The sequence below is a fragment of the Perna viridis genome, chromosome 9 (assembly GCF_037379345.1).
Source record: "Perna viridis isolate PV_CMFRI_1.1 ecotype Kerala chromosome 9, ASM3737934v1, whole genome shotgun sequence".
NCBI lineage: Eukaryota > Metazoa > Mollusca > Bivalvia > Mytilida > Mytilidae > Perna > Perna viridis.
Window position 1 is genome coordinate 14,024,783 of NC_142453.1, and position 25,604 is coordinate 14,050,386.

General features: G+C 33.6%; 1 protein-coding gene across 17 annotated transcripts in view; it reads right to left on the reverse strand.

Annotated features, from left to right (window-relative positions):
• The window catches only part of LOC148606876 (nitric oxide synthase-like protein), a 152,988-nt gene that overhangs the window by 16,239 nt on the left and 111,145 nt on the right, over positions 1 to 25,604 (reverse strand). For all 17 annotated transcript variants that reach the window (XM_088547287.1, XM_088547293.1, XM_088547291.1 and 14 more), the window contains 11 exons: positions 24,949 to 25,237; positions 24,639 to 24,783; positions 22,896 to 22,974; positions 22,441 to 22,637; positions 19,515 to 19,684; positions 19,119 to 19,329; positions 13,862 to 13,946; positions 9,821 to 9,954; positions 6,639 to 6,796; positions 5,024 to 5,215; positions 2,778 to 2,933 (listed from right to left, as the gene is read on the reverse strand). In XM_088547287.1, the coding sequence (XP_088403413.1) occupies positions 2,778 to 2,933; positions 5,024 to 5,215; positions 6,639 to 6,796; positions 9,821 to 9,954; positions 13,862 to 13,946; positions 19,119 to 19,329; positions 19,515 to 19,684; positions 22,441 to 22,637; positions 22,896 to 22,974; positions 24,639 to 24,783; positions 24,949 to 25,237 (1,816 nt within the window). The remainder of the gene's footprint in view (positions 1 to 2,777; positions 2,934 to 5,023; positions 5,216 to 6,638; positions 6,797 to 9,820; positions 9,955 to 13,861; positions 13,947 to 19,118; positions 19,330 to 19,514; positions 19,685 to 22,440; positions 22,638 to 22,895; positions 22,975 to 24,638; positions 24,784 to 24,948; positions 25,238 to 25,604) is intronic.

Sequence of the window (25,604 nt, forward strand, 5' to 3'; positions counted from 1 at the left end):
GTGGATTGTTACGATATATCCATCTGCACCATGAAAACTGATTTGTTCATCGTGTCATAGTTTTCTTTTCCTCTTTCGTCAACCCGTAGTTGGCTTTTTATTAGCAACTCGGCGGGTGTTTCTAGAAAAGCAGAGGACGCTTACCCAACCGGTGCACCTGGTCAATGCTCCAAGTTTTTAGTGGAGTCCGAGTTGCTCATTTGCTTTTGTTATTTGTATGTATTATTTTAGTTACTTAATGTTCTTTGTTGTGTATGTCTGTTTTCCATGTTTTGTCCTTGTCCCTGGATTGCTTTCTTTTGATTTCCGCTTGAACCTTTGTTCCCTTTATTACCCCTTCTATTTACTCTAAGGTTTTTATGTCGACTGTCCCTGACGAATGTCGGGTGGCCTATTGTTATTTTTCTGTTTCTTCTACTTCTTCTTTTAGATAGATATTATTGAGAAGAGGTGAATCAGAACTTTAACATAAAAGGCTACCTTTCAAATGGAAACGCGAAAAGGACATAATCTAGGACATTGCAATATCTCAGGAACTTCGTTGGCTAGAAACTTGAAACTTGGTATGGCGGTGGGACTCAATCAATCTAATAAAATTGTGCAAAAAAGTGATTCGATATGCTGTCTGTTGCCATGGCAACGAAAAAACTGAAAATTTCAAGGATACCAAAATCCGTTTTTTTTTTCTCACTCTTTCAACATTCTTGTGCTCCGATAGCAATTTTAATGAAACTTTGTTGTATGCTGCGTCACATAAAAATTTTGGAATTCATGAATTTTTGTTTTACCAAAATGCTGCCATTTTCCAAATGGCCGTCAAAGTTCATATTCGAGGACATTGCACTATCTTGGAAATCTAGGTAGCTAGAAACTTGAAATTTGGTATGGCGGAAGAACTCCATGAGCGTAAAAAAACTAGGGAAATAAGTGAATCGATATGTTGTCTGTTGCCATGACTACGAAAAAACTGAAAATTTCATGGATACCAATATCGACTTTTTTTCCGACAGCCATAATTAAGTTCTTTATTTATTTAGCAATTATAATGAAACGTGGTAATATAATAGGTCTCAGACATATCTCGGAACCCACGCACAAATTCTTCTGAAATACCGCCATTTTCAAACTGGCTACCTTACGTCTCAGCAACATTTGAAATTGGTCACCTAAAGTCCGTTTATTATGTTTGATTCAATATTGTATTGATTTACTTTCACTCTACCGGAATGAATGACAATGTTACATAGATACCATTGTTTTCACACATTTAAAGAATTCGCGGGAGGTACATTTGTAACTTACATAGACACAAAACACACTTATATTAGCACGAGCTTCTCATATGGCAAACGACATATAATCACGGCTTATTAGAATTATTGATTATTTACACTAACGATGGTTTTTAAAGGTCTTATTACCACAGTTGTGATGGACCATTGTTTCTCTTTTTGCCAAATGACGGTTCACGATTTGATCACAATATTTTCTGCACAAAAAATACATTTTGCATATCGTTTATGTTTCGTCCAGATATTACTATTTATATTAAACTCAAACGACAATATAGACATTGATTAATTTACTATCAAGTGTCAAACCATGAAATTTAAACATTAATATAATTGTGCAAATTATTAACAATACGAAAAACTTTTCTTTCAGTTTTATCTGTACTATATTATAGCTTTCATATTAGAATGAACAGGAGATGCGTCGCTAAACATTAATCTTAATGCATTTTCTATGATGGAGTTGTAAATTATTCTGATTGCTTTTCGGAGAAAAAAATCAATTATTATTGACAATTCCGCAAAAAAAAAACATTTTACGGTCTTATTGAAAATAATAACAGTTTTTTTTTTATTTTGAAGATATGTGGCGGGTGTAACCTGTACGAGAACGAAGTTGAATGTTTTTTTTATTCTTTTTGAATAATTGTGCTTTTTACATCCACTAGGATTTTTTTTCGTCATAATTTTACAGAGCTATAAACAAGATACGAAACTAAAAAAGATCCTTGCTTTGTACTAACTACCCTTGGTTATACAAGTTAACTTCCTGTCAGGTCCTCGGTGCTTCTAAGGTCAAAGATAAATTCGCATTGATTACCATTATGAGGACTTCGTCCTTTATAATTCCAATCTAAATTTAAATAAATTTTCTCTTTTTGTTTACATTGTGGATGGTTGGTTAATTTCAACAGCCCCTGTGGTGCGGTGACAGTTGTTACACCTTTATAAATTCGACGTCGATGCATGTCGTGGTTATCATAAACAATCATGATTACCATTTTTTCGACAAAAAGATGAAACCAATTAAAGGTATGAAACGGTTTGTTTTACTTTATCACATCTAATTTCAACATCCTTTACTCTGCACAACACTTAACAGAAATTCGATCACACGTGTATCAGTACATTCTCTTCTAGTCACCTCGAAATTGTAAAAAAAAAATGCAAACCATGTCACGTTGTCGGTTGGATGCAGCCATTCGAAATGTGGGTCTCCATGAATAACGATAAATATTCTTCTAGTTTTACTTAGAAAATTAAATTTTCAATACAATTTTTTAAGGGTTTGCAAAACTCATATCAGCAATTGCTGTTGAAAAGAAAATGCATAGAAATCGATTTTCGTATGATAAATCTCGTTTATCTATTTATTTTGTCGTTTGTATATCAATGTGCTATGTGATATGTAGAAGAAATGTAAATAATTATATGATTATTGCTCATAACTGCTGAGTTAATAATAATTAAGTAAATGTAACTTACTGGCGCAGGGATTGGAACAGCTGCTTCTTTATTATTGTTGACAGGCTTTGTAGAATTTATGTACTTCCATGCTCGCTTAGCTTTATCCCGTGCTTTATCTGTAAATTCTGATTTTGCTGACACTCCAAATATATCCTCATGAAACCTATTTGCCTCCTTCAATATATAATGTTAAACATGATTTTTATAAAAAAATTATTTCGTTGACTGCAATTATTCCAACCCTCAAATTTCTTACGATAAATCTGTTGCTAAATTGCACTGAGAAAGGGGTAACTTTTTTTTCAATTTATTTCTCATATTTTATGTCAAAGATTCGATTTCAATGACTCAAGCATTATTTTTCTAATTAACTAAAATACAGAAAATATCAGCATGTTTTGATATACATCTTACATTACGTCTTACATTAAACAAAGATAAATGACATAGGGATATCGTCACAACTTATTCTTCAAAACACGAATAATCGCTTCCACCTATGTTTGTTTTAAACCGGGTTTCGCACAGATGAAGATGTTTAAAACAAACTTAAATACACAATGATAATTTTGTTATGACATGACAGATTACATTTTGTATGAATTATGAACGCTTTAAAGTATAAGAATTTTTACAGCCTATTCATATCCTAGACAAAGGTTCTTCAGCGATCGTAATTTGACTTAACCTCTTCAACTTTCCTGTTGAATTTATCCCGCATACAACAAGCGTCTTTTGTGTTACACCCTACTTATTCAACTAATACGTTTTTAGAACGTTTACAAAAAATTTAAAGCAATTGTGTAATGTAACAATGGGAAAGGGCACATCAAAACTTTTGACGCGAAAGTGTTTGCTGAAGAGAATCATTTTCTACTTTTTTTTCTATAATTTTACGAGTTTTATATCCGGAATATGAATATAGGGGAATCTCCCTTCTATTTTTAGCCTCATTTACGGCAATATGTTATGGTCTTCCTTAGGTAAAACAAGGTAGAAGATCATGCATGAAATGACACATTAAACTCACGCGTTTTGTCATGGAAGCCAACGTACATGGACTGTGGCTTAAGAAGTTTTTTATATTCCTCTTCTCACAAAAACATTACCAAAACATGCATAATTGCTTTTTTATATTATTGTAGGTCACATTGGTATTGTTGAAGAGTTCATGGTGCAGGATATACATGGAGCTATTTTTCGTTTTATTCTTGCAGCTCCCTACAACTTGGGGTGCTTCGTTCTCCACAGTCCACAGGGGATTGCTCCCACTATCTAACACACAAACACGAAAACGGTGATGCAAGATTTCAGGGGTGCCTCATTCCAACTCATTAAAAAAAATCCAACATATTACTATTAACTGCTAAGCAATCACATGACAAATGATGAATCTAATAAATAAACCAAAGTATCACCATAACAAAAAAAATTCTAATTGATTCAAAACAATGATTTGTACATCCAAATTCCATACATGTGTATTTCTGCAATCGCTTGGACCGAAAGTGAAACTACTGACCTTGACATTGCTCGACCAACCGGATTTGATCGGCACATATCTTGTTTGCAATAATTGGACGAACATTTGATTCTGAAGGGACCTGTCAAATTGTGTGGGGTCAAAATATATACTTTCAACAACATAGTGGCAAGATTATTTATTTCCATTTCACAGTATGGGGAATCAAGACTGAGGTCGGGATTTTTATATCTTATACGAGATGTAGGCCAGAATATTTATTTCAATCTGTCACGCCCCCACCTCAGAATCAAATGTTTGTCCGCTTATACTAGGACCACGAATTTTCCCGCGCTTTCTTGTGTCAATAAGTGTTTGTCTTGCGATGTATTTCAGTTTCGGTCCAAGCAATTGTAGAAATATGGAGTTTGGATGTGCAAATCATTGTTTTGTTCTAATAAGAAATTTTTGATGGTGATCGAACCCTTGGTTTATTGATAAGATTGGTCATTTACTTTGTTACGTGATTGCTGAGCAGTAAATAGTAATATGTTCGATTTTATTTGAAAACAAAATTGAGTTGAAGCGAGGCACCCCGAAAACTGGGATCACCCTTTCCGTGTTTGTACACAAGTCGGCTGCATATTTGATAGTGGGAACACGCCTCTGTGGTTCGTCTCAGACGACGATTTAGAGTTGGTTTGTACCGGTTGAAGGAAAACAAGATAGACTGCGATCGACAAATAGCTCTAGTAGTTTATTCTCATTATCATATGAATGAAATAAGCGTTTGAACATTTACCTTCAGTTTAAGCATAAATGATTGGGTTTCAACATTAGACATTTTTGCTATTTCTTGAACTATTTTGCTAAGTGTTTCTGTAACATCAGACGCCATCTGTACGTCACCACAGACGTAAAAATGTCCTCCTCTTTTCACCATGACGTCAAATACTTCGTCGGCATTCTTTCGTATAAGATCTTGTACATAGGTCTTTACACATAATTCATAAGAAAAAAAACAAGCAAGCAATTTTACATAGTCTACTAAAAATGCACTATAATTTTGCAAAGACAACACTTAGCAAACTAAAAGGCTTTTTGTGAGAGATGAAACATCATTCATTCTACCAATTTGCACACAGATAAGTATTGAAATACTATTACATGTACCGGTACTTTTACGTACCAAACAAATGAATAATAATTATAGTAAAAAACGCTTTGATTTTGTTTTTAACTTAAAAGCTTGTAATGCCTAACGACGAACAAATTCAGTTTGAAAGCACTCTGGTTAAGGCTTGCCAAAGACGTTTCACTCAGTGCTGTTTTGGCATACTTATTGAATAAAAGGATCTAAGTGAATATCGAATAACAATGAAACATATACATGTTTATATCTTCTTGGTTAGTATAATTCTACAGTCGAAAAAAAACATGTAATGAAACATTCAACTATTTTACATTTGATATTGCACAAATATGAATAAGATTATATTTTCAAATTCAAAAGGTAAACTCCTTGTAGTCACAAAATAAAAGCGTCTAAACATTATTTGAAAATTTGTTGAACACCATCTCGTTGAAAATCATATCAACCAATAAGCACCTTACAACTTCAGGTTTCCGATTTTAGAGTTCGTGCATCGCTATCGTGCGTACCTGAAACCTAAACATCTCAAGGAGTGTACCACGAGAATCAGAGATTCAAAATGACATTTTACAATGTTCTTTTTAAGAATGCCAAATTGTGTTTTAAAAAGTGTAAATGGTTTTATTTGCAATAGGAAATAACATTTATTCAAATGTTTGTTTGGAAATTTTATAAAACAAACAAAAAAAATTAAGCGAAGAGAAAAGGTAATTACGGTTCAAGCTATACAAGAAATTTTCATCAATTCAAAACTAAAACTTCTTTCTTTCTATAATGGTTTTCATTATACAAGATGAATACAGAAAACAAATATCGCCTCTCAAAGGCACCAACTGTAGCAGGAGTCTTTCTAAGATTTCGGCTATTTTAAACCGTTGAATTTCATAAAGATCATGTTTCTTTCTTTCTATAATGGTATTCATGATGTAATCTTAAAGCACCAAAAAAAAAACACCGTCATTTTTTGCCTTTCAAATGCAATAACTCTACCCAAGTAGTTGCCGGATTAAAATTCCACCCGCAATTTGTTGGGGGGAAAAACTATGAAATATGCATGACAACTTTCATTAATATCTATGAAGTAGTTTCAGAGAAGATTTTTTTTTATTTGTTAACAGGCGACGGCGAATGTCAGGTGGTAGTAATAGCTTTAATATCCGGCCCATTAGATCAAGTAAGATAAAAAGGTTAGCATATAAATACTTCTCGCCCTTTAGCAGATAATATTTTGGAGACGTCTTAAAGGAATTTAAGTCGTTATAACCTTTTGTTGTCCAGGTTCTCGGGAGAATGCCGTGTAGACATTCGTCAGAACTCCGTCATCCTTTGCTTGTACTATCTCATCCTTATATATGTAGTCCATGCTAGACTTTCTACATCCAAAATAAAGATACATATCTCCCCAACCTGTCTTATCACCGTCTACAAAGATCAAAACATTTTATTTTGCATTAGTCAGAACTAAAAGCACATAATCAGACATTCAATTATATACACGTAATTAATTTTTAGGACAATAAACTAGCTATGAAAAGGGAAAAGGGAACACTAAAAAAAGCAGATTAAGTGGAGAACTCAAAATATAATTTTACTTAAAAATATACATACATAACTTTATACTACAGTAGTATACTAAGAAAATCTAACTGCATATTAAAACAAAGGGTATTAGTACAAATCCAGTGGTGTATGAGAAGGAGTGGATTTCACAGCCAAAATCGATCGTAAAACCCAGTAAAAGTTTTATGTTACAATAATTGAATGTTCTGCAAAATCCTAGTTTGTGACGAAAAACGACACGTCTGTAGCATATAACTTCTTATTGCATCAGGAGATGAAGAGTAATCAAGGAAACCAAGGTTATAAGGTAATCAAAATAATGCAATCCAGGGACAAAGACCAGACATGGAAAACAGACATACACAACAAAGAACATAAAGTAACTAACATCATACATACAAAGTAGGAAAAGCAAATGCGCAACTCGGACTCCACTAAAAACTGGGAACATGGACCAGGTGCACCGGTAGGACAAGAGTGATATATACAGACACAAAAATTAAGATTGGCATGAGATGAAATGGGAAGACTTCTCAAACCAAACCTAATGTAGCCATTTCATAGAACACATTTCTCAAAATTGGGAACCCTAAACTGTGTGCTTCTCATATCATCAGATGACAAACATATACTAAACAAACTATAGAAAAACTGTTAGCAATGCACGCTAACTTGATACCCCCACTCCTCCTTTCGACAATATGCACCCTTTAACCTCCATATTGATTTGGATCAAAATAGGAGGTACTTGTAAATAATGGGAATATGTTTCACTAAAAGTTTCACTCAATTCTTTTCAGTGGTGTCGGAGGAGTAACGGATGTGAAACCCCCAAATTGATTCGGATCGAAATCTTAAATATGAGAGAGTAATCAAGGGAACCAAGGTTATAGCGGTAATCAAAAGAATGCAATCCAGGGACAGACCAGACACAGAAAACAGACATACACAACAAAAAACACAAAGCCACTAAAACATACATACAAAGTAACAAAAGCAAATGAGCAACCCGGACTCCACTACAAACTGGGAGCATGGCCCAGGTGCACCGATAGGGTAAGCGTCCTCTGCTTTTCTAGAAACACCAGCCGAGTTGCTCATAAAAAGTCAAGTCCGGGGTTGACGAAAGAGGAAAGGCAAACCATGACCCGTTGAATAAATCAGGTTTCATAGTGCAGATGGATACACCATAACAATCTACGAGTTCATGATGACGTCCATAAAACTTCTGTAATGATGACTTCAATCTTGTAGCAACATAACCCTGTTCCAGAAGCCTATTCGTTAGAGTTCTAGCGCGATACAAGAAGTCTGTGTAGTTTCAGCAAGCTCTGGCATAACGTATGAGTTGTGATATGAACACTTCATACGCAGGTGCTGAAGGGATGTTGCCACAGATGAAAGGAAAGTTGACAATTCTGAATGAAAAGTCATCATGTTTGTCGTAAAGTTTGGTCAATAATTTTCTTTTACCATCGATTTCTAAGTGTAGGTCAAGATATGAGGCTGACCCTACAGTGTCTGTAGTATCCTTTATCTCAAATTCTTTAGGATGGATGTGATGTATCAAATCCCCGAAATTAGGATTGTTTAAAGATAATACGTCATCTATATGGCGAAACCTGAGTCTAGCCAAACGATATTCTTTCTTTCGGATCAAATCAGCTAGAAAGTCAGCCTCATAAGAGTGAAGGAATAGGTCAGCAAGTAAGGGAGCACAATTTGTTCCCATTGGAATGCCGACCGTTTGTTGAAAAAGACGTGCACCACACTGGACAAATATGTCGATTAAAAATTCCAGCATTTTGTAAACATTTTCTTCTGTATATCTGGAAGATGATGTGGAATTATTTCTTACAAAGTATGTGGAATCTCTACCAAGAACTATATATTTGTATCTAGATGTACCATCTTTTTTTTTGGAAAAAACAACAATGTATAATGTTTTTAAGTCGGGATTTTAACTGAGTATGGGGAATGAAGTAAACAGTTTTGAAAAATCATAGGTTTTAATGCTATTATATTCAGATAATAGTCTTGAACTGATTGTCTCCAACAGATCTTTGGAATTTTTCATGATCCACATTGAATTTATACCACTACGGGAGTAACAAGTGTTGTGGTAGGACTGTAGACCCTCTTTGACAAGTTGTGAGTATAGAAGTTAAAAAGTTTTGAAAGAGGTTTGGTGGTACATTTTGCAGATCCAGCCATGAAACATTGTATGGATTCTTGTGGAGTTTAAGAATCCAGTACATAGACGGTAAATCACAATCATCGTCCTTGGTAGAGACCAAAAGAGGATAGCACAGATTTATGGTTTTCCACAATCTCTTCTTTGGAGAGTGTGGAAGCAGTATTGGTCTTATCGCTGCTATTATTTGCTACGTCTACCTCTGGTAATAAACATTTGATGTAATACGTTTTGCAGACAAAAACAATAGTGTTTTGGACTTTGTCTGCTGGTACGACAGCATCATTGTCATGTATATTAGACGATGAGGTGCACAGTGGGGACAAATGTAATAATGATTATGTGAGTTTCATTCAATTCACTTCAGTGGTGTAAGATATGGGTCCCCCACGTACCCATATTCACAAATGGCAAAGTACATGGTTCAGATATGTGGAAACCCCAAATTGATTCGGATCAAAATCTGAAACAGCAGTTGCACACAATGAGAACATTTTATAAAGATTATGTCAAAGTTTCATTCAATTCGATTATGTAGTGTAGAAGGAGTAACGGGTAAAAGATAGGTCATCCAATATAATGGAATGAAACACGGACGGACGGACACCTTTATCACTTTATACACCCACTTGTAGTGGAGATATAATAATAGGTTTATAGACTACATGACCTTTTGTGTTATGTTTACATACGCTTTGGTGTAGGTAGCATGTCTCTGTCAATTTTGCGTTGCTGCCAGAAGCTTCTGAACGGCGCAATACCTGTCCCAGGTCCCACCATTATAATTGGAAGTGTGGCATCCTCTGGTAAATGGAACGATGGTGCTCTGTGTAGATTGAATAAAAAACAACTTCACATGTATTAGCGTATGTTGCACATGAGTCATTACATAGGTTTCAAATATATGTGTACGAAAAACAACAGCGTTTGACATTTTTTAAGGCGTACGTTGGGGTATTGAAAACAGAGAAACATTTATATATTTGTTGCCAATTTTTATACCAATCGTCACCAGAGAAGTGTGCTAAAATTAATTACATCTGTCAACAGTTTTTCAGGTTAATTTTTCGTAGACATTTTGCAAAATTAAGTATTTCAATTACAAATAAAGTTATGTCATAGAAAATTGTAATACATGTATTGGTATAAATGTTAAACTGGAAGAAACATTGTTATGTTGAGTTTAATAATGGATCTCATATTTCTCAGTATGGAGTCCAATAATTACTGACCATTTCAATCGACAATTTACGATATTCAGAGTGTACAAGCATACGCACTGTGCTACAACCAATCGAACGTCGTGTTACTAATTGTTATCATTGACGTCTACTGGGACAAAGCAAAGATGAAAGTAAATCTGTTTATTTGTCGATATTTGTTTTCAAAAACTCGGCCAAGTATGTTTGCTAATTTTAACTATTCAAATAACTTTTTAGTTTTATTTTGCATTTGTAAACTCTTCAACCATTCAGTTAAAAAAATTGTGTGTTGTGAAATTGCATTGAAAATGTATACATTTTTCATTATAATCTTACTTATATATTATTCAATTTTTGCACAAGAATGTGTAGATTGTTGTTGTAAGAAATGGTTTAGATCATTAAAAGAGCATACATCATTGCAAAAATAATGAATAATATTCGATAATTCATATACTACGCACCAGATACTAACACGCTACTGGGCAATTTTTTATAATTCATTCATGATTGTACATTTCAGCTCATGAATAGACTTTTAAAACTTATTCTTGAATATACTTTATGTGTCAATCTTAAACATTGACACTTTACTTCATAACAATCTGATTCTATAAATGTGAACCTTGAAAACAGTGCAAGTCGTCATGAGAAAACAATACACCAAATATTTCAGCATTTCCTACAGAAGAAGACGGGAAATATGTTACGAAAATTTCCATTATGCAGCACTTCCAAATTCAATACAAAATCTTTTGGTTAACGGAAAGTAGTAGATGAACGACGATCCTGAAAAGGGGAGATACGGTACAAGTAATCATGAGAAAGTAACGTACCAAATACCTACGCATTCCCTTCAGTAGAAGTACAGAAATATGTTAAACAAATTATAACGGACAGACGGAGAGACAAGACAATTGCATTATAGCATCAACTCAAATGAGTGGGAATATAATTTTGATATTTTATTTTTATTATCAGAATTTAGAAGTAGTAATTTAAGTCTTATTAATTAGAATAAATAAACGAAAGTATCAATTATAAATAATTTCCAGTCTTATTAGCATATGCCTTTTTTGTGATTGCTTGTTCACCTTTTACGACCTCAGCGATGACAGTTTTTACAACATTACATATCGTAAACAACATTTCTAACACCCCTTTGACAAACGATGAAGCCGTTTAGAGGCTTAAAACGGTATCATCTGCTTTATTTCATCCATTTTCGGCATTGTTTGAAACAATACAGTTATCAGTAGCCCGTAAATACTTTGAATATTAAAACTGACAACCGTCGAATACCACCACTTGCAATGTTAATTTTGGGGATCAATTTCACTTAATGAGAGCCTACTACAATGCATTTCAGACAGTCAGGGATATGAATTCTAAAGATTAAACATTGTTTTTTTTCCAAAATTTATGGATGTGTAAAATCGGACCATTCATCGACAAACATGACACAAAAACCCTTCGGATACATGCATAAATAGTATTAAAGTTAATAAATAGAAAATCATATTTTGATCAGTGATCACCAGCATGTCCGACTGGCCACGGACACAAAACAAAGCAATGCAAGAAACAGATTTAGAAGGTACTGCGGCATCCATTGCTACTCCACAAACACTTCAAAAGCCGACAAAAATATCATTGGGGGTATGACCCACTTTGGCATCTAATCACTCAAAACTCATAAGAAATATTTGAAACCTGATTGAAAAATGCTGGCAGGGATTTTCATGAGGAATCCAATAAAAATATTTTCATAAAAAGGATCAACAATATTTTTTTATTATACTTGTTATATCGTTTCTAATATTTTAATAATTACACCAATTACCACTCTTTTAGCCTCTTTTTTAATAGGGGTAAGGCAAAAAAACACCAAAAACTAAAGGGCCCCCAGCCATATCCATAGGAATGATGTGTCAAAATTTCAAAAATATTGCATAATTTCAAGAAGTCGTAAATAAACGAAAGTTAAAGGACACTAAATGACGCAGACGACGACAGGGTGAGTTCCTAATCGATTTTGTACAATGTATATTATGGTTCAACTAATTTAAGAGTCTATGTCGAAGACATTCCTAAAATGAAATGCTTTCATTCATAGTTTTAATCTTACATTAAATTTTGCACTGAAACATTGCTAAATGCATCTTTATATGTATTTTAACCGCTATGACCTTGGTTCCCTTGATTATTCTAAAACGCACATGAACAAGTCAAACTTAGGAATATAGGGTTATGGCATGAATATTCCCCAATATTCGTGCAATAACCCTTTTATTATATAGTAATATTTTGTCTGTGTTCCTGGTAGAATATTTTCTTTTTTTATAAGTAAATTTTTTTTTATATTCTAATATTGCACTAGGTCCAATATTTCCATTTATATATTAGTACATTTTTATTAATTGTTTTTGTTTGTTTCTGTTGTTATTCGATTTTGAATTGTATATTTTCAATCGATCTCAATTCATTTTGGCAAAAAGGCCACTTGTAGAAAGTCCCTTTTCGTGCAATTAACAGTCGACTGTTTCTTGTGTTGATCAATGAAATATTTCGCCTTGTTTTTGTCGACTAGACTATTCCAAGTTCATTTGCTTCAACTTCTGGGGGTTTCTGACAATCACCCTTTCAACAGAAAGGCAATGTTTCGTTCCACCATCTTTGATTGTTTACCAGACGACAAGCGTGCAATAACATAAATATGAAAATTGACAATTGGAACATATCCGTACTTATCCCGGAATTTATCTTTAAAGGTCAAGTCACGGAGTACAATATGGAAATACACTGCACAATATTTCACAATGGACTAAATAGGAAAAAAGTATTACTATATAATAAAAATATGTATTATCTTCTATATAACACAAACAACAAAAGTGTAAACAACATATTTTATATTAAATCTTCAGCTGACAAAAACAAGATTTGCAGTCTGAAATTCATATAGTCTTGTTCCTAAATGTATAATGCAGTGCACGCTAGCTTCAATACTCTTTAAAATATTTGCCATTTCTTTAAATTTAGATGAATTCAGATATTTTATGCCATGATCCATCTAAATACCAACACCAATAAACATAGTTAATTAAAATATATATTCAAGTCTGGCAATTTGTCACAAATGCACTGTACTATATATTTAGGCTACAAAACATTTCCATTTTCGAACAAAATTCTGTTCTGGTAAAAATCTGTAAATTTATTTTAAAATTTGATGTTCATACCTCTGTTGTTAGCGAAATATGGCTGTAGTAACATGCTTTGTGAAAGATAGAAACATACATATATCCAGAATACTGTATAAAGAAGCATTTAGCATAGTTTTCAGGAAATACAAATTGCATTCGTAACATCTTGACTAAAATTATCACGACAATAAATGTCTTAGATTCTGACTTTAGCAGAACCTTGAACTCAACATAAATGAATTGTAAGACATTTACTTCCATTTTTTCTATGAATTATTCAGTAGATAAAAATACTGTCAGATAGCGTTTATAAGACCTCACTTACATTCTCATGGCACATGGAATTTCTTCACCAATATTACACGAATTCAACCAACCGGAACAGACGCCTTGATGTACACCATTTCCGCCTGATAACAAAATAAAGAATCATTTGGAATAATAATAAGCAGAATTTCTTTTCCAAGATGATTTACCGGAAATGGTTGAAACTTTTACCCTAAAATTTATGTAACTACTTCTTCCATGACGATATTTTTGTATGGGTATGTATGTTCACTATGGTACATGTACACCTCCTGAAACGTGTAACGTTACCAATGCCAGGCACACGAAACACGAAACACGATCCCACGAAACATGCACACGAAGCACATGATACACGAAAGCCACACGAAACACGTTGCACGAAGCACGATAAACGAATGATCGTGTCGCCGGAAATTTCGAAATCTAATTTGCAAAACAAAACTAATAATATATTCTTATACGGTGTACGTGTTTGTCGTATTTTGTTGATTGTTAATATCTTGCATGTAATTTTACAATAATGTGAATGATGCTTTAATTAACACATTATTATACATTGTTTAATTATCTATCAATGTTTTGGTATAAAATCACGTTAATTTTCGCTATACATCGTACATTGCGAAAATATTGTCATTTGTCTGGAAGTATGAAAATATTGAAAGTTTTTAAAAGAAAAATTTTTAAAAAATTTAGTTGATAAAGTTTTTTTACCATACAGTCATGTTGCTTTGAATATGAAATAAACAGAATTATTTTTATGTGTAAAATGTCCATATTTGTTGAATTTGGATAATTGTGATAAAAGCACTCTATTTTGAAATAATTTAACTATTTCAACTAATGCAAAATCATATTAGTCTAAAATAATACTGCATTGTTGATATGAAAAATATGTACATTTTATTATACATGGTACATTGCAGAAATATTTTCACTCGTCTCTGAGTATGAAAATATTGAAATTTCATAAAATTAAGATATATCGGTACTCAATTTATAGATAAAAGATTATTTTTAACTTATGCGATACCATCTTATTGCTCTAAAAATGAAAACAAAGTACTTTTTATGTGAAAAATTTCCATATTTGTTGTATATGGATCATTAGGAACACATTTTCTTTGTTCCAGGGGAATAACAATACCAAAATTTCATAAAATATTGGTAAAAAGTACTCTTTTTGAAATAATTAAGCTATTTTTTCTAATGCGATACCATCTTATTAGTCTTAACAAAAATAACATTGCTTTGTTGATATGAAATTTGTCCATTTTATTATACATGGTACATTGCAAAAACATTTTCACTTATCTCCAAGTATAAAAATTTTGAAATATCAATAAATTGGGGTAAAATATAGTCAATATTAGATAATAGAGTACTTGTGACTGATGCAATACCATCTTATTCCTCTGAATATGAAAACAAAAATTATATAAAATATTGTAAAAATTGTCCATATTTGTTGTATATGGATCATTTGGAACACATTTTCTTTTGTCCCAGGAGAATAAAACTACCATTTTCCCCGCGGGACTCGAACTCGTACCACTATGACATCTATGGCAACATCGCCTTCAGTAAATCCAGCGCCCTAGACCACTGGGCCAGCTAGGCTATATAAAAATATAGCTTTCGTTAACCGAGTGACACTTCTTCGTAAGTAAAGCTAGAACGCCAACATTAGCACATGACGTAACTGAACATTACAACCTTTGATGGTATCGAGTAAGACAATAGAGGATGTGTAACAGTATACAAATACAGCCACACCATATATATAAACGTCTGTGGGTGATTGTATCTTTGTCAATACATAGGCACAAATAAGCAAATGATTAGGTACCTGAATGAAAATGACAAAGAGGGTCTTTTTATCCAAATTAAAAATAAAAATTAATTGTGGAAAACAATTCAAAAAAGTCAAAATATAGTAGTACGGCGTATTGGTGTATAGCCTGTAGTGCTGTACCAGTCTTAGACAAAGACCTAAAAATGGATTATTCTTTCTCGTTTATTCCATCTGGAGAAGTTGATTGTAATTGTTTCATCCAAAAGCTTTCCCGAGACACTCTTTTACATTTTGACTAGTTTTTATTATTTTCTATGATCGTAACAACAATGTTGTGGAGATCTTCCTGGGTGTGTCCGGCGGATCTAAGATGGCGACTTAGAGGGAGGTCTGGTTTGCATTTGTAGTCACTGCGATGACCATTCATACGCCTGTTGAAAGGTTGTTCTGTTTCGCCAACGCACTGCATACCACATCCGCACTCGAGAAGGTATATGGTATTTTCAGTTTTGCAAGTCACGTCGCAAAAAAATGGCAAATTCCGTTCCAGTGCCGTAGCTTTTAAACGTTTTGGTGTGCAGTATCTGGATACAGGTCTGACATCTTTTATCTCCACATGGTCGACACTGGCCCGTTGCATTTTGCTTGGGCTGAAATGAAATCTCTGCTCTTACTAAGGCATCTCTTAGATTCCTATGTCTACGGAATGCAAGGACCGGAGCCCCAGGAAAGAGCTTGGAGAGCTTAGGATGTTTTGGAATGTCTTCTCAATTCGAAAGAAGTAGTGCAAGAGTTTCCCAAAGGCTAGATGGTAAGCACAAAAGGAACCCCTTTTTTCCTGGGTTTGGGAGATCATTACGGCTGATGTTGTTAGCACTTTCAAATCCCCGATCGGTATTTGTCGATTTGTAGCCACGCGATGACAAATGACCACGGAGTTCATCTAGAGTTTTGTTGGTGGCATCGTCAGATGAGCAAATCCGCCGAAATCTAAGTGCCTGGCTGTATGGTATGCTTTTAGTACAAAGTATTGCGTGACAACTATTGGGAAATAAGTATTAGTGACTATCAGCGATCATCACCAATACTTATCTCCCAATAGTTGTCATCCAAAACATTGTCAAATTAATGATGCATGTCACACCAAATCAATATTATCCAACGTCTCAGAATATGACGACTCTATTCGCTACACTTCTCAATCGGATCAAATTGAAAGAAGAATTACAAGAAAGGTCCGAAAAATTCCCAGACCCTTATAAATATATATAGACCACTCGGCCAGATAGGCTTAAGAAAAATATAGCTTTCGCTTGCCAGGAAATTCCTCCTTGTAAGATTTATTTAGGGATGTAACTTCGTACACGATGTATGGTAGTACGGGCCAGCTTATCTAGGTGTTATTATGAAGGATAGAGGGTCAAAGTAACGATACATGTCACAACAAATCAATATTATACAAACATCTGAGAATGTGACGACTCTATTAGCTACACTGCTCCATAAGACCAAATTGAAATAGGGAAGATACAGGGTCTGAAAAATTCCCAACGATGTTAGAACAAGGTTTTATTGTGGACAGAGGACCAAATTAATGATGCATGTCACAACAAATCAATATTATACAAACGTCTCAGAATGTGACGACTCTCTATCTTCGCAAATTTGACAGTTCTTACAATGTTGGGAATTTTTCAGACCCTTCTATACATATATTATCTTCCCTGTATCAATTTGTTCCAATGGATCAGCGTAGCGAATAGAGTCGTCACATTCTGAGACGTATATATATATATATTTAATGTATACAACTACTTCTACGTGTTGCATGCCTTGTTCTCCATTTATAGTTGTATATGACACAGCCTTAGTTTATCCTAATTTTACACTCCAGTTATTCCTTTAGTGTGTGACCCCAACCTTGCTCTTTCCTCACTTTTCACTTCGGTGTTTCCTTTTGTAGGTGACACTGACTTCTGTTCAGCCTCATTTTACTTTTCGATATTCCTTTTGTGTGTGACACTGAGTTAAGTTTATTTTAATTTAACTCTTCTGTATTTATTTCGTGCGTGACACTGGATTTAGTTTATTCTCATTTTACTGTTCGATATTCTTTTTTGTGTCTGTAACAGACTTTAGCTTATTCTAAATTAACTCTTCTGTATTTCTTTTGTGTGTGACACTGAATTTAGTTTACCCTAAATTATCTCATCAATATTCCTTTTAAAGGAAGCCTGACACTGGCTTTAGTTTACCTTCATTTAACTCTTCGATGTTTCTTTGGTGTCTGACACTCGTTTTAGTTTACCCTCATTAAACTCTTCGTTTTTTTTTCTTTTTTGTGTGACACTGCCTCTATTTCATATTCATTTTACTTTTCAATATTATATTCCTTTTGTTTGTTATACTATCTTTAGTTTATCCTCATTTAACTCTTCGATGTTTCTTTTGTGTGTAACACTAGATAAGTTTATCCTCATTTTAAATCGCGATATTCATTTTTTATGTGACACTGGCTTAAGTTTACTTCATCTAACTCTTCGGTATTTCTTTTGTGTGTGATACTTGCTGTCGTTTATCCTCGTTTTACTTTGCGATATTCCTTTTGTGTGAGACACTGGCTTTTAAGGCGTATCGAAAAGTAAAATGAGGATAAACTTAGCGTAAACTAATAGTTTATCCTCATTTTACTTTTTCATATTTCTTTGGTGTGTGACACTGGCTTAAGTACTAGTTGACCATAATTTAACTCTTCTGTATTTCTTTTGTGTGTGACACTGGCTTTTAAACCATATCGAAAAGTAAAATGAGGATAAACTTAGCGTAAACTAATAGTTTACCCTCATTTTACTTTTCCGTACTTCTTTTGTGTGTGATACTTACTGTCGTTTATCCTCGTTTTACTTTGCAATATTCCTTTTGTATGTAACACTGGCTTTTGAGGCATATCGAAAAGTAAAATGAGGATAAACTTAGCGTAAACTAATAGTTTACCCTCATTTTACTTTTCCGTACTTCTTTTGTGTGTGATACTTACTGTCGTTTATCCTCGTTTTACTTTGCAATATTCCTTTTGTATGTGACACTGGCTTTTGAGGCATATCGAAAAGTAAAATGAGGATAAACTTAGCGTAAACTAATAGTTAACCCTCTTTTTACTTTGCCGTATTTCTTTTGTGTGTGACATTTGGTTTACTTTTCTTCAATTTTACTCTTCAGTATCCTTTTTGTGTGTGACACCGGCCTTACTTTTCACTTATGTACACTTCGGTATCCCTCTGTGTGTGTGACACCGGTTTCAGTTTACTTTAATTTTACTTGTCGCTATTTCTTTTGTTTCTGGCACCGGTTTTAGTTTATCCTCATTTCACACTTCGGTATCCCTTTTGTGTGTGACGCCCGCTTTAGTTTAGCCTCATAAAACACTTCGTTTTTCTTTTTTTTTTTTATTAAAGTAACTAAAGTTAGATGAACTCACCAAGTGGCTTGTACTGAAGTAACCCAACAGTAACATGAACTTCTCCTGGTGAAGCATTTTGTGATGAACTGATACTGTAGTACCTTTGCTGCAACAGAGGAAGCTGGGATATCAACAAGGAAGGGTTTACTTTAAGTGAAGGAAACTCTTCCAATACCTCTAGTAAGTTTGGCATCTTGTCATATCGCCAGTCTTCATATTCGTGAAGATCCTACAAAATGCAAATGTTAAACGACGCATCAGCACCGATAGCAATGTAGATGAAAAAAATATAGAATCTAGACATTGGGTAATTTAAATTACACTCCAATATATCGATGATACAATGTCTTATCTCATCACACTTAAAATTGTGTTAAGTCATCACCAGTTAAATAGTAATTAGAGTTTACGTACGTTTGCAAGATTTTCAATTTTTATTTTATCGTTTTCTCTAGTAGCCTGCGTAGCTAGTTGCTTAAGCAGTTCTTGTGATGGCGGAGTAGTGATATCCAAAAATCGTGAGAACATAGTCTTCAGTGTTGCTATTGGAATTTTTTCAAACTGCTTCCACGACTTCTGTGTACCTATATGAACAATCATTACATATTGTACAAAATTAATATTTCAAAAATGCAAATCTATAGAACTTTCTTTGAATAAAGCATATATTGACGATAAAGAATGTTTATTTTTTTCTGTTTTATAGTATTCGTATCATTTAATGGTAATTTTAGACACAGATTTCGGTTGTTTTAATCCAAAATCAATTATATCTAAGGTTATACTCTGCCAATTAGTTGACTAAATTGTTAAATAGGCTCATTTATGAGGTACATTGTTTTGATATTTTTGTCAAGTCAATTATAGCATTTCTTGTATTAATATTGACTCGCTAATATGGTCTTTACATATATTGTATCACTTATGATGTATCGTGGTTCTAAACCTCGCATGGAAAGAACTGGGATTGATATAACATACAATGAGGACACAATTTTTTGTTGGATAGATAGATAGATAGATAGGTTTATTTAAAGTGCATTATGGCATATATAAAAATTACATCATATGCATAAGGTCATTACATTAAATATTTTTATGTGTTTTTTTAACAACCAGGTTTCAGAGGCTTATGATGCACGATCATTTTATTACAGTTATAACATATAACTGTAATAAATAGGTTTAAACTGGTTTGGAGGTGGTATGTCAGATAATTGCTAGTAGTCCTATTTCGTGTAGTGTATAATCAGTTTTAAAAAGGGACTTAAACTATGCTGAACTTATTTGTAGGTGTGTTTATATATATTCCCCCTTACTCTCCAAAGAATTACAAGATTTCTCTACTCGAGATAGTTGAATTTTATATTTCAAATCTTAACTATAGAGAGCATTGGAGGAGAATCTGTTTCGCATTGGAATAGGATCTGTTTCTCCCATAAATTCAAAGGCGAAAAATTAATAGGAAAAATTCTCCCAAGATGAAATATGTCATCTATTTATTGCATCATATATAACAATATTACGATTTGTTAATGCATTACTAACAAATTATTGTTTAACAAAAATCAAACAATCGAAAATCAATAATTATTTTATGACTAATAACACGAGTAACAAAGGTTATGAGACCAAATTCAAAACATTTTCTCTGTCTGTCTACGGAGCTATGTTATAAAAATGTATCGGGTAATGTTAGCCGTTTAAATGAGATTTAACGTACGCGACATTTTAATTCCCGGCACGTGGAAATATTTTTAACCACTCGCTCGTGCGGTATGGATGTGGCCAAAGAATGGAAGAAAACTATTTCTCCCATTCTAGGCAAGTAATAAAAAATGACTTTTAAACCACCGGGCGGTGATAAAAGTTTTGGGTGACTTTTCCAATCATTTTACATTTCCGAGTTTTTTTGGTTTTTGTTTTTTTTTAATTTCATGGGAAAAACAGATTTTCCTCCAATGCTATCGGGACTTACAAGATAGCTGAAGCTCGTGGGTTAAAATCTAAAATTCAACTATGTTAAGTGAAGAAGTCTTGTAATCCCCTTAAGACTGAAAGAGAGTTTATATTCTTCCCCTCTTTTGGTCGCATCCATACCGCACGAGCGAATATTAAATCTCCCGCCATGAACTAGGATTTGAAATGTCGTGTGTGTTAAATTACATTTAAACGGTTAAAATTTCGCGGTAACATATTTCTGCAGACAGACTGAGAAAATGTTTTTAATTTTGTCACATAACCTTACTTTTGTTACTTGTGTTGTTGGTCATTAAATAATTATTGATTTTCGATTGTTTATTTTTTGTTTCATACTAATTAGTTAGTAATGCATCAACAAATCTTAGTAGTAATATATGACGCAACGAACAGATGACGTCTTTCATATTGGGAGAATTTTCCCTACTGTCTTTTTTATTTTCGCCTTTGAATCCATTCAGATTCTCCTCCAATGCTCTCGGGGATTACAAGATTTCTCCAATTTCGATATTAAAAACTTAGACTTAACTATCTCGAGTAGAGAAATATTGTAATTCCCTCGAGATAGAAGGAGTGTCTAAATTTGTTTCCACAGTGGCGAAAAGAGGAAGGGTTGTAATCACGCCAAAGTACTTGAACCCCGCCGCATTTTTTGCGCCTGTACAGAGACAGGGATTTCTGGCTTCTGTATGTATTGTTTCGTTTCCACTATCAGTTTACTTTTATATTGATGGAGTATAAAAGGGGCTTCTATTTCGTTGTACCTGTGTTTAAAGTTGTTTTGGGGTCAGGTGCAGCCTGTCCTGTTTTGTGAGGGTTTCCTCGTCGTTCATTGAAAGACCCATGGATGGCCTTGAGCTGACATTTTTCATCCCTGTGGGGGTGTTGTCTATTTGTCATATTCACCATTTCTATTCTCGTTATATTAATATACTGATATACGATATACGAGTAACGAATCAAACAATAGAATGCTCTCCCTACAGCACCAACCTTGTACGATTGTAATTGTCAAACACTTAGTGGTATCATCTGATGTATCCAATCTTATCATTGGGATTAAAAAAATATACTAGAAATAATTAAAATTTCGGTTTTTTTCTATACATTAAGTGTTTGTTATAAGTCAGATTTTATATTTGCACCCTGAATTTCTAATCTCACGGACACGAACTAATATAAATTTCTAAAAAAAATCATAAGTATCCATTTTCACTGAAAATTAAAATTATACGTGAGACGACGCCGTCATTGTCGATCAATTAAACGACTTTAATGCTCTTTTCAATGTAAAATGATATTTTTTTATTTTTTACAAGTTAAAGAAATAAATGTGATGCTTGTTTTTCAATATACACACCCATTGGAGTAGATGTTTCATGAATATATTCCAACTTCATAAGCTGGTCTGACTGAGGGGAATTGTGTAGTCGAGAAATAACACCATCAACGAGGTCTTGTGGATTTAATGGGAAAATTGCCACATGATCTCCAGGACTGTAGTTCATATCAGCAGAGTTACCCTCCATATCTATTTTTGCGAAATAAGTCTTTCGTCTGAAACACAATATAGGTGTGAACAAGTGTAATGTTATTGATATATAAAATTACAGCGAATGTGATTCTAAAATTACACAATAAAGATCTACTGCGTGACGGTCATACATAAGTAGTCATATTTAACTAAGGTAAAACCTTGAAGTTTGGCTATCTTCTTGTAAAAAAACTAAGCTGGAAAATTCTTTGGCTTTAAATCATCATCTGAAAATATTTTTGTGTAGTAGATTTAATTTCATTTAAATCCCTAAAACTTACTCAGAGTCTGGATTTTGTAACTGTACTCTTTCGGCTAAGCTACACGACAGCACCGCCTTGCTGTGCATTTTGCCCAAAGCTGCAAAACATATTTAGTGGAAGTCGGTATATAAGTATATAAACATAATCCTAATTGAGAAATATCGTTTATTGACAATATCTAAGAAGTTAAGTTAAGAGGGTAATAATTCTAATAAAAGACAGACAATTCTGGTGTATAGGTTTTGTAAGTCTCGTTCTTGTCTGATATTCCTTTCCGGAATTTCCGATGTAGAACATATTGAAATTCAAAGACCGATATGCATGTTATGGTTTACTTCTGGGATCAACAATGCCAAGTCTTTCTATTATCATTTAGAAATACATATTAATTTTGTATTATCACGAGAAGATGTTTTGATTTTAATACTGAAATCAAAGCTTTGTAAATGATAAATCAAATCAAAGCTCTATAAATGACAAATCTCCATACATTTAAACGGTAAAGGAGAACCCTTCTCAAGTGAAAGAAACTTACATACCATATTTCATTGAACAAATAATATATTGTAGGCATGTGCATTGCCCATAAAAGGGAGCACCATGAGGCTCGACATTCTTTAATTTTCATTTTAACCTTAAGAGCAGCTCCAGCTGTATCCTTTTAAGTTAAAAAGCGGACCCGGTTCATAATACACATATGTACTAATTCTGGAAATATAACGGCGGGAGCATTTTAAGCGTGTATAAAATTATTTGTTCTTACATTCAAGGTTTACGTTTGTTAACGTATTCTTTTTAATTACTTATTTTGTCTTTTAATACATATGTGCAATAATTACGTTAATTTAGATATTAATCTAAATTCATTTCATCGGCGGTGAATTACTCGTATTTTGTGCATATCCAACGCTGGTGTCCTGACTTCAGCAATCCTAGGGCTGCTCATGTATTAATTAGGAATCCTTATGATCCTATGGTCACTTATGATATTGGGCAGGAACCGATGGCCTGTTCTAATACAGCGGAAACTTTGTAAACGACTTTTCCCGAGTTTTTAGATGATTATTGTTTGAAGCAGATAAAAATGAAAGGAATGTCTTCAAGATGAGTATATAATTTACGATAAGTATCGACGCCAATTCATTTTCGTTTATTGATCCTGAGAAGTGTCAATTTCTAAGTTTCTTGTTGCAGAACTTAGGCCCTGTTAAGGCTCTTTCTGCTGACTACCGAACGCCATCCAATTTCGCTGTTAAATATCACTGGGGACCATCTCAGCAATGTTATTCAGACTATTTTTCGCTACTACACGTTGATATTAACGTAAGTTACCCCAATACTATTGCAATCATATAGTGTATGATACGCCCCCATAAGTGACTTAATCATAATCTTATGTGAATATCTTCAGAAGCAAAGGTTTGAACCTTTTATTGACTGGAACTCAAAAGCTTGAAAGTGTTTTTTGTATACATATTTTAACATACTTCAGCAATAACGTGATTATTAATATAAAAAATCTTATGCCTAGATGATATAAATTGGTTATCAACATTTACGAACGTTACCAATAATTGGTTTTGTAAGTTAATTCCTTTTAATTGTAATCTATTCTATTTCTTTTTTTTAGTTTCTCATATTAACCATTTTTATTTTTTTCATATGCTTCACGGATCACCTAATGGAGTTACAGTTTTCATCAACAGAATATACTTGGTAATATTTTGTATGTTTTATGTTTGTTCCAGAAATATATTTTACCTTCACATAATTTCAGAGGTGTATCACTCGTTGCCGGCGCTAGACGGAATTTTTCTGGAGACCACGAAAAATCCGTCTTCGATAGGGCCCCGGTAGCGTCCTGAATGCTGCTTTCATCACCAACACAAAATGTATCACAAGCAGCCTGAACAGAAATTAGAGTTATTCCATAAATTTATCATTTCAGTCAATATGCGTCAATAATATTTGCATTTTTTAATATTAATATAATTTAAGATTGTTAAGGTACTAAATATGTGTTACTAAATAGTCATTGTAATACAACAGACGCAATGTTCCTATTTATTACCTTAAAAACATCTTTAGCCCAGTTTCGGAACGCCTCCTCCTGTCCACACAGCTCGTCCCCTTCGCCCATTTTAGATATTCTTTCACCACCTAGGTTACTCAACATGTTATCAATATAATGAGCAAAGGCACAAAAATTGGGGTAAGCACGAGAACCAAGTCCGAACACAGAGAATCGGACGTTTCCCAACGGGCCGACCTCCTCCAGAATTTTGTCTTCTACCCGTTGATTATCTTCAGACTCACTTTTTGTACTCATTTTAAAATATTGCGTTGAGTGTCCTTCGCCACTGAAAAATATTGATAACAATATTCAATCACTTTTATAATCCTTTTGGAAACTTTTTTTATTTTCTTGACACTAATTATTCAACGTACTTTTTGTACTACAACTAATTTCAGAATAATAAATGTCCTCTTTGTTACCTGGGACCTGTTTTACAAAGGTGTCTTAAGACTAAGACATGTCTTAAGATGGTCTTAAGATATATCTTTGTCCTATATCTGTTTATCAAGAATGTCAAAAATCTCTGTATTTTGGTCCTAACTAAGGACATCTACTTAGTAGCCTTATGGTCATCTTAAGATAAGATGTACAGTGAAGATGTCCTAAAATTTAAAAAAAACAAACATGGTTACTGCATTATAGAAGAAACA